At 42.5% G+C, this 10,887-nt stretch overlaps 1 protein-coding gene across 1 annotated transcript; it reads right to left on the bottom strand.

The window, feature by feature from the left end:
- Positions 1-1,165: 1,165 nt before the first annotated feature.
- Positions 1,166-10,842, bottom strand: LOC105455408 (tyrosine-protein kinase Src42A). The gene is given in 7 exon segments (XM_011698709.1): positions 1,166-4,073; positions 4,225-4,560; positions 5,047-5,061; positions 5,064-5,373; positions 7,816-7,979; positions 8,186-8,307; positions 8,578-10,842. Coding segments are annotated over 7 exon segments (1,515 nt in total). The 5' UTR covers positions 8,937-10,842; the 3' UTR covers positions 1,166-3,864.
- Positions 10,843-10,887: the final 45 nt, after the last annotated feature.

The raw sequence follows: 10,887 nt of genomic DNA, 5'->3' as shown, positions 1-10,887 counted from the left end.
CTTGGAGTAATTTTAATGTTACATTATATAATTAAATAATAGTTTAAATTTAATTATGCATCTGTGCAGATGCACAAAGGATCATAAATGTTGTTAAAAGTACATATAGAGATGAGAGGTTAAGCAAAAGCCGGCTTTCGCAGCGTCAGAAACTTCGTTTAAATCGAATAATAAGTATCAGGAGCGCACAGTTAACAAGTAGGTGGCAGAGGTATTCGGGGCGGAGGCCGCCAGCGCGCCATGGAGGAGGAGCCTACTGCCCCCACCAACGCATATATGCTGCTTTTGCGCTGAGAGGCGGGGCTTACGCGCCGTATGAGAGTGGGAGATTCCGTGCCTCTTCGTTCAACAGCTTTCCACCTTACCGACAAGTTTCTGTCGATACGCGCGCTGGTTAGGATTCCGTGCCACCTCTTTGCTCAACATGTTTTTCGCGTATCGGCGAGAATTTTTGAGCCTCTGATAAGGCGCGCTGGCTAGGCACGTGGACGTGGTTCGTGTCCGTGCTAATCGTGCATCATACATATATGCCACATTCTTCACCTACAATTTGTGGATGTAGTACAAACATGAATTGGAATGTCATTTCATCAGCAACATCGCAAAATAAACGTGATCTATTTATTCACAATTTGTGAACATAGCACAATTAGCACGAACCACGTTCTCGTGCTATAATTTGATCGACAATGTTATAAGATAGACGTGGTACGTAGTTTCTTTATTGAAAACGTGGACGTGGGGCGCTAATGTCCGGGGGAGATCGCCGGTCCCATCCAAAAGGTCCGGCGTGGCCGCTCTCACGCTTCTCTCTGATATCGCAATGAAACGTAATTGGAAAATAAGCTCATATTATATATAATTTAATAAAAATTATAAACAGTTATCTTGGATAGTTTTCTTGGATTGATATAAAAATATACATAATTTTATTTGAGAAAATATGTAATTGTATAATATTATATTCAAATCAAATATTTTTTTTAATAACTCGATTAATATTTTTTTATATATTACACAGAATTATCATTAAGGACAAATTGGTATCTTGCTTGTATCAAAATGTTAAAGCTTTTGATATATCATAGAAACATTTTTCTTTTCTTTTTTAAATATGTACTTGTCTATAGAATAATTCTTAGGAAAAGGTTTGAGAATAATCTCATTTTCATAAACAAAACTGTTGCGTTTATTTTATCAATTATTTCTTATACATCTAAAGTATTTTTATTTTCACTCGCCACAGATTCCTATTACATAATTATTCGATAGAGAAATCGTTTTCCCTTCTAATTACAGAAAAAGAGTTTGTCTGGATAAAAATTAACAGTAGCTCCAGTAAACTTTCATCCGTTTTGTGCTTGTAATCGTTGCATTACATTTCATTATTATTACATATAGTTGATAGTATTTTTATCTTATTTCTTAGTGCAATGTTTGTCACAACTTATAATCCTCAACAGATTTTATGCATACGATTTAATAAATTTTTCCGCTTTAAAATATAAAATTATTTGTTTTAACACGTTTTCTCTTATAAATAATGTTTTCTTTTACTAAATTAAAATTTCTCAAAGAAATATAAAACAAGACTTAATTTAAAGAAATGATCTTATGAAGGAAGTTGGTCGATGTATTGTTAATCTAAAAAATAACGGTATTACAAAGGTATCATCCGATGATGAGACCGTCCGTAAGCACGCATTTCTTTGAAATTTGCGATTAATTTGGTACTATTAACACAGCTCTGATCTCAGAACAGAAGATGAGTGCTAGAGAATTGATATTGTGTGTACATACATACTCGTACGTATGTCAAGATGTTTTGTATGTACATCAAATCCCCGGGGCTTTTTGTCTGATGAAATTAGAGTCGATCTTGCTACAAAAGTCCTTCAACTAAAATAATAAAATTATTTAGAGTCTTTGTATCATTATAAAACATTTAATTTAATTAGATTGCATAAGTTGTTTGGAAAATATTTTCCAATGATATATATTTTCGACTTCGGTGATGCGAATGACTCAGTGTACGGGCACGTTAATTCGTAATCAGTCCCAGATTTGAGTTCTCATCCCACATGTCTCCATTTTATAAGGCTTATTAGAAATGTAATTTCACCGAATTACCTGATCCTCCAGTTTCAGAGTTAAGGCGTCAGACTGGTTTCCTGACTTGTAAAAAAGTTACACTACCAAAAAAGTCTAACAAATGCCTCGGAATTTACGTAGGAGTTAAGCATCGAACAACGTCAGAAGAAGGTTTAAAACCGATATATATATATTTTTTTTTTTTCGATCATGGAAAAATCGACTCTAAATTCATAGAAGAATCAGTAGACAAAAGGAATGGCTATGATTTTGGCACATTCCGTACATATTTACGCATATGTATTAAATTGGATCAAAATATTGCTAAAATATGTATATAATTTTACACATCATTTACCGTTATGGAGTCATACACTTATAAAGTATAATCTAATATTATCGGCTTAATTTTTTTTTATTTATACGCATAATAATTACTCTCAAGTTTGAGTCATTCACAAACGTGAAAAGTCGCGATAAATGAGTATAATAAAACATTAGACACGCTATATATATAAAAATATATAAAAATGACGAATTCGATAACATGAACATGTCCGAATGATGATTAACGAAGATGACGTAATTCGTGATGTACATTCTCTTCACAGAGTACTAAAAGATACGACGGTAAACTGATTTTTTTTTTCGCCTCCACAGTAAATATCGTACATTTCTCATGCGTGTAGAGATATTCGACAGATGCACACTCTCACGCGTATACTTCCAAAATGTGATCTTACACGTTATAAGTAACAAGTGTACCTTAGAAAAACGTTAGCTGGCAGTTTGTGTCAGTATTTACCGCGTTCCTAGATAAGCAGACGGGATAGACGAAAGGATATGACGTCGTTCGACACAGTCACCACAGGACAGTCTTCCGCGTTGCCTTGGACGGACCGGATTTATATATCCTCCGATCTCTCTTTGCACACATACACGCACATGCGGCGCGGCGCGAAATCGTTTTCGTCGACGACTTTCGTATATCCGCCTCGCGGGAGTACGTCGTAATTAATTCGTGTTACGCTCGAGCGAGAAGAAAATAAAAAGGAATGATAAAATTGTGCATTTATGGTCCGTCTCGTTTCGTCTCTAACGTTACTGTCGGCTCGATTTCATTCAAGAGACCGACTCTCCGTCACATCATAGAGGTATGCGCGTGTAATGAGAATTGTAATACAGGAAGTACAACGTATATATTGTACACGAATATATTACATCGCTACTACTACCATCATCATCACCCGGAATTATCACCCTGATGATCGAGGTCTACCTCACACCAACTGACACTTACAAACGATTTTACAAAGGCCATTTAACGTCTACGTGTACAACATCCTTACTGCGGTCTAAAACGATATCTAAAACCTCGTCGCCGCTCCTGGTAAAGCTATCAAAATGCCAATGTATGTCAAGTCATATAGATAAAAATGTACAAATATTCGAGATTTATGGCAGACAGAATGTGCGAAGACGAGAACGTAAAAAAAAGAAAGAAGAAAAACTATAGAGAGAGACATAAAGAAAAGGGACGAGAGAAAAGAAAAAAAACGTTACCGTTAAACCTATATAGATATCATCTATTGATCGTTCGCGTAAAATGATCGTTCGAGTATAAAAGTTGCGGTACTCGTCCAGAAGTACCGGAAACTAGCGTCACAAATAGATCAAAGAAGACCATAACGATCGCCGTCGATGTAACGACGACGGCACGATTATCGTATCCGTTAATGGAGCAATATGGAAGAAGAGTTCGATATTCTCTGTTCAATACGCGGACGCTTCCTTGTACTCGGAACCTTCCATGGTGAAGAAGTCCTCGAGTTTCCACTGAAGCGTCTCGAAAGTCGGTCTCTTCATAGGATCCTTGTTCCAGCACTCGAGCATGATATTATAAAGCGTGTCGGGACAGGTGGGTGGACTCGGCATTCTGTAGCCATGCTCCACCTGATGAAGGACCTCGGCGTTCGTCATACCTGAAAAACAAAATGCGTTTTTTCATTTTATTAACTAAATCATAGAGATCACATTAAAAATTATTAAATATGACTTTGAAAATAAATGTGACTTCAGTCAAAGGTTAAAAAATTGAATATAACAGCATTGTTTTTATTTTCAAAATCTCACCTGGATAAGGTATTCTGCCGTATGTGACCAGTTCGGTAAGGAGGATACCGAACGACCATACGTCGGATTTAATACTAAATTTGCTGTAATTAGCGGCTTCGGGGGCGGTCCACTTGATAGGGAAACGCGCTCCTATTCTAGCCTCGTACTCGTCTTCTTTGATGAGCCTAGCCAAGCCGAAGTCCGCGATTTTAACGACATTTCCATCTGCTACGAGAACATTGCGGGCGGCCAAGTCTCGATGAATGTAATTCTGCGACTCTAGGTACGCCATACCAGCGGCTATTTGCGCGGCCATGTCGATCAGTTGCTGCAGTTTTAGGCTTCTACCTTTCCCTAAAAGATCACAACACGATTGCTACCACACGATAATGTAACGTAAAGATACGACTGCAGAAATATTAGCTTTATCGATTTTGTAGTAGTATTTCGGGATGGCACTTTGAATGATTAACGAGCAAGTAAAATATGCAGCTAGATGTTACATATTTTAAACTGGACTCGATTGAGAAATACATTTGTTCTTTTGGATAGCAGAAATATGATAACTCTTTTGGAGTGCAAAGCTCCTAAATCTTCAGATTTTTAGCAAGAACATTACCAGATAATAAAGGTGTTAACAATGTAATTTAGAAAATTCAAAATAAAGTAGTAATAAAAAATATCGATCAATTCTTCAATTTAAAAATACTACAATATCGCAAATAAAATTACCGCAAATATTTTTGTATAGAATTATTTTAAATATCCCATGTGATTATTCAAGAAACTTTTATCACACAATACAGTGATAGAAGGATTAGTGAGGGAATCAAATCGTACCTTGTAAATATTCCATAAACTGCCGTTTCTCATCAATTCTGTAATGATATAGATCGGTTCCTCCATCGTGCACACGGCGTACAATTGAATTAGTTTAGCGTGCCGGAGTTTCTTCATAATCTGCGCTTCAGCGAGGAAGTCTTTCGGATCCATGGTGCCGGGCTTGAGCGTCTTTATCGCCACCGGGGTGGTGTTGTTCCACAGGCCTTCCCACACCTCGCCGAATTGGCCCTGTCCGAGTTTCCTCAGGAATTTCAGCGACGAACGATCGATTTCCCATTGGTCCCGCGTACGGTGACTAAGGCCCTCCGTTACGGGTTTCTCAACCTGTTGAACAAAGCCAGACCCGGAATCAGCCGTCGTCGGCAAGGGGACGGACACGCGAGACTTGATTTGGTGCAAGGAGGATGATTTTGATCGGCTGCATTAAATGGCGAACTATATTTCGTCTCGTTTCCTTTATGAGAAAAAAATTCTATGACTAAGCGTAAAAGACAATATTCTACGCAAGGTGAAAAAAAAAGAGCGCTAGCGCTTTTTTAACTTCCCTGTTCGCGGATACAAACCCACTTTTTTTTGTCCATGTCCTGCAATCATGTAAAAGAACCAATAACGTTCCCGAGATGATAAACGATCGCGAGAGATCGTGTTCCAACATGGATATGCATTTTCAGAGAAAGATGAAATAACGAGCGATACAATATGCAGAATGTCTCAAATATTGTCGCAGCTAGAATATAAAAAAAAAAAAACATGCCGCGAGTCCCAGAAATACTCGGTACACGCGTACATATACGATCTAAACGGGACATAGCATGCACATATGCTCGGTTACGCTCGTTCGCCTCTCGAATAACGGATGAGACACATATGTAGGAACTCGCCTTTTGGGACATCCTGTATATAGATTTCGAGCACACATACATCCGAGCCGAATTCTCGCTTTCGCGCCAATACTTATATGAACTTATATATATACGTGTATACAGATGGAAAGAGCTCGTACGTAAATTGTTATTCACAAGCGAGAGCGGTGATTTCGCGGTGAAACGAAAAACAGTGTCGTTTCCTCGTTCGTGTGTGCTGCCAATCTCGGTTTCTTGATATTTACCTATAATATGTTACACCTCTCTCGCGAGGTTCTACGATGGCTAGATGAATCGGTGTGAAGTGATGAAGATAAGATTGTTGTAAATATATGAAATTACATCGAATGTACAGAGCTTTTTTTTTTTATACGAGATATATCTCTAAGTGAATGACAATCTACTGCTTTTGAAACATAATCCCATACAGAACGGGCTTGTGCTGTATATATACAGGCCAGACACAATATAAAAAATGTATAGAAGCGTTTTACGTCGAGAAAAAGAAAGGAATCGAAAGAACGTGTTATGGCGTATATTAGGACATTCAATTTACCAAGAAAATCCACCGGGAGGTAGGGCAAGCAATAAACAGACAAACAAACACAATCTGTTCAGACATCGAACTTCGCAACAAGTGCTTATCAGTGCTTCCAAAAAAAAGTCTGATATCTCTTTCTTTTTTTTCAATATGTAACAATATAGATGTAAATATACCTCGTTTGCTGTGTAATTAAGTATCATTTAGACCCGGTCTCCCTACTCGCGACTTTCCCAAGAATAATCAAACTGAATCAGAAAATTACGGACGTAATCGATGTAATTGATATGTTGTAAATGTTCTGTATCCGGAATGATATCTCGACGACCCAAGCTGGTTGAAGTTCGGAACGTTCCTGGGGTGATTGTTTTAAAATGATTTGTCCCATTTCCAGCTTCGCACAGAGTAACTCGTAAGTGCCACAAACACAATACAAAATAATTCGGCGCGTGCATTTGACCGAAATATTTTGTATTGTGTTTGTGGCACTTACGAGTTACTCTGTGCGAAGCTGGAAATGGGACAAATCATTTTTAAAAAAGCGCTCCAGGAACGTTTCAAACTTCAATCAGCTGATGATGCAAAGTATTGCACACCAGTAGCAATAACGAAATAGTAAAGGAAATAACAAGAAAAAAAGGTAAAAGATATTAATCTTGTTAATATCAACAATAATAATATATTTTATAATTATGTAATATACTGTCGGTCGAGATTGTGTCACCATTATCGAGTTACTATTAATTAGGGCGAATAATAAAGAGTATCGATCGGCATCGTTGCAAGTGTTGGAGTTTAGACAGTGTTATACAATATTGGTAGGAAATAAATATAAAGTCGATTTATCAATTCGTCAGTACGATCTCACTTGACTTCCGCTGTAATCTGTCGCGCGTGAGCATAGGTGTGTGTAATTTTTAAAGAGATCTTCTACGGCAATGCCATTCGTAATCGCTCCTTCTCATCGCGCGTCTCAATTGAGCTCCATCTAATGCAATTCAGCATTTCAGTGCCAACGAATTTCCGCTAAAAGCTGTCTCATTCTCGGAAATAAACAAAACGTGTTGTCTCATTGTGTGTAACATTATACGTAAATTCCCCGTATAACGTACCGTTTCATTATCGATAAAGACCTGCCTAACTCAGCGTTAAATGAAACTTTGCCGATGACGCGGTGCGACGTTTTTTTTTTTTATTTAGAGACGAATCTCTGTCTAAACTCCCCCTCGTCAATTCTCACGTAATTTCTCTTACGCGACTGTTATATAGCAGCAGCGAGTGGTAGTAGAATTATTTTCCAGCTATCAATTATCACCCCGTTATTAGTACCGAGAAGCTGAATCGGTCACTCGGAGAGCTTACCTGCACGCAAGGCTTGCACAGATTAACGCACAGGCCGTCCGCGTCTTTGCTGTAGTGCTCCACGAGATCCTGCAGATTTCGGAACGTGGTTCGCCTGGCGATGAAAAAGCCGCCCTCGTCCAATTGACGAATACGATAGTGCTTGACCGTGTCGCCGTCACGTACTGCAACAATCATCGATATACATTCCACTTTGGCGCTTTAATGGTCCCGCAATTTTGCACGTAATATATAGACCGCACGATATTCTACCGCGCTCGCGCGCGCGCGCGCGCGATCTCGCCATGATCATTACTCATTCATTTGTTATCGCACTGTCGGCATTACGACCGCACGACCGGTAGTTTCTATTATCGTTCTATGATGTTACCTGAAAGGGAGTAATCATTGTGTCGGCTCTCGGAGTCTCTTATCAGAAACGCGCCATGATCGTTTTCCGGCAGTAGCAATTTTTTCTCGGCCTCGATTCGCTTAATCTTCCTGAAATACCATCTGTAAATGCAAATTAGCGTTATGACGTTTAACAGATTCTCTGCTCGTCCCACCTAATTAATGGCTAAAAGATTATTTTGCTGCGAATCAATCGCGGCGAATTATTTCGCAGAAGGATCACGTCAAATTCTGTGCCTGCCGGCCGCAATAAAAATCATTAATATTCTGCACAAATAATATTATCGCGAACATCGCGCAGCTTCGTGAATATCGAGATAAAAATAATCGCCTAGAACGAACGAATTAAAAAAATGACAAAACCACACTCACGGTTCCGCCTCGATTGACTTCAATTTGGCGACGTAATTGCTGGGAATGTAGCCCTCCTGCCTGGTCCTTTTACTCTTGGCCAGCCACCAGTCTCCCTGCGTGTCGTTGATTATCTCCAAGTGCTCACCCTTCTTGAAGCTCAGATCCTCGTCCGTGCGCGCGTCGTAGTCGTAGAGCGCGACGAATATCTTGGCGGTCGCGACGTCCATGTCCGGGATCTGCGGGATCGGCCTGATCGGGTCCGGCGGCGGCGTCGGCACCGGGCTGACCTGCGACGCGACCGCCTCTATGCTGGGATTGCCGATCCTGTCCGGCTTCTCCTTCTCCACGTCCGTCGGGCTGCTGAAGCAGTTCCCCATGTTTCGGCCGGGATGGTCTAATCCGACTCCGATTTACGAGACCCTCCACCCGTCGAGAGACGACGGCTCCTCCTCAAATCGCGTCGCTGCCGTTGTCCACGAGACGCGCGCTCGTTCCTCTCGCTCGCATTTAACGCGTGCCACCCCACCGAGCGAGCCTCACGCTGCGTGCGTCGACACACAGTCACACACCTGATCGCGTAAACGCCGAATTTAAGTTTGACGGCCGTTCAAATAGGGCTGGCCGGGATCGTAGCCCGGATACCGTAGGCGTTGGAAAATCAAGAAGAACGAGTCACACGCGCACCGTTCACGGGTGCCGCGTCACGTTAATCCGATCAATCAGTTCACGCGGCTCATTACAGCTGGGAAAGAGGGGCCCACATCCACACGCGCGGCACCCGCGTGAAAGATCGAGCCGTGACCGAGCTGCGAGATCTGTCAGCTGCGTCGTCGTCCCGAGGGCGACCGATCGAGGAGGCGCAAGGCGGGCGGGACCGTCGGCTGAATATCGCGGGATGATGACGAGGAGGAGGAGGAAGAGGAGGAGGCGACGAGCCGTGCCGGAAGGATCACATCCGCGTGGAAAGGCCGCGAGGCGGTTCCGCGCATTCTCCGGATAGGCCGGACCGCTGGGACGACGCTCGGCTGCTGCACTGCCAGCGGACTACCTGCCGCATCGCATCGCCACCACGTCCTGTCCTGTCCTGTCCTGTCCTGCTCCGGATTAGATCGAGGCACGGGCGAACCCCCCCCTGTTGGCGCCCTTATATCTTCTGGCGCGACGCGTTCCTTATTCCAGGATTTTCGTCGACGATCGAGATCGGCCGCCGACCGTGGTGGGTCCGAACGCGGCGATAGAACGAACACACGCGCGCGCGCGCGATCGGCCTCTCACCTCGATAGAGCTTAGAAAGTAGGCGAGTCGCCAGGCGCCGTCGCCATTGCAGCGCACGAGCGGTCACGGATCCGTCAAAAGGCCCACCACCGTGCGTGCTCGTTCTCGCATGCGCGTTGCCCACCGACGGGGAATCTCGGTGTTTTCCTCCTCGTATGCGACACACCCGCCCAACCGCCAACGTCCCGTCGACGATCGGCTGATTCAATCGTGACGACGACGGCGGCGACGACGACGACGACGACGACGCTGAACGCTTCGTACCTCAGAGCCGACCTGTCGCCGTCCCCGGTCCTCTCATCGTCCACACACACGCACACCGCGCGCTCGCGAGAACGTGACGGACCGCGTGAAATACAGCCACACGGTTCACGTTTTCAACCTGCTCACGCCGCGCACGCAACCAGCTTCTTCCCCGCGACTCGCCAGTCACAATCGCGATCGGAGCACGATGGAGAAAGCCACGATATCGGGCCGCGAGTGAATCGGACGTCTCGTCTCGGAGTTCTCCCGGACGCGCCTCTCGACTCTCGTCACGATCAGCTCCTGGCGGATTCTCGGAGTGACTAACTCGCGAGACCTGCGCTCCTGCCGCGGTGCTCGCTCGGTAAAGAATTTCGTTCGTCTATTTTCTATTTAAAAAAAAAAAGTAGCCAATGTATACTGCGCTCTGTAGCCGCATTGCCGCGTGTGTCTGCGGAAAAAAAATATTGTCGACGAAAAAATTCATTATTATTATAGAGATATTAGTTATTATATATCTCCACTTTCCTCTGTTTGTATTATCATGTTCCGGAGCGAGGACGTTTTTCGTTCGAATCGTAAATCACAGTCGAGCGCACGTAAAATATAAATATATATTGACAGCTTATCGTTTATTTCAATTTTGACAATCGTCTATAGTTTTCTCCTAACGACTCTAACTTTTTAAGTTTTTAAACTTATAAATCCGCCTCCATTAATTTATATCGCAGGCAGCATTCCGATCCTAATCAGAAGGAGAAAGCGCGCGTGTCATTTAAAAGGAAGAACATTGGAGCTGAATGTTCCAAA

This window comes from Wasmannia auropunctata, unplaced genomic scaffold (assembly GCF_000956235.1).
Source record: "Wasmannia auropunctata unplaced genomic scaffold, wasmannia.A_1.0 LD335903.1, whole genome shotgun sequence".
In the NCBI taxonomy this organism is placed as follows: domain Eukaryota; kingdom Metazoa; phylum Arthropoda; class Insecta; order Hymenoptera; family Formicidae; genus Wasmannia; species Wasmannia auropunctata.
This window is presented reverse-complemented; position numbering and strand designations above follow the sequence as displayed.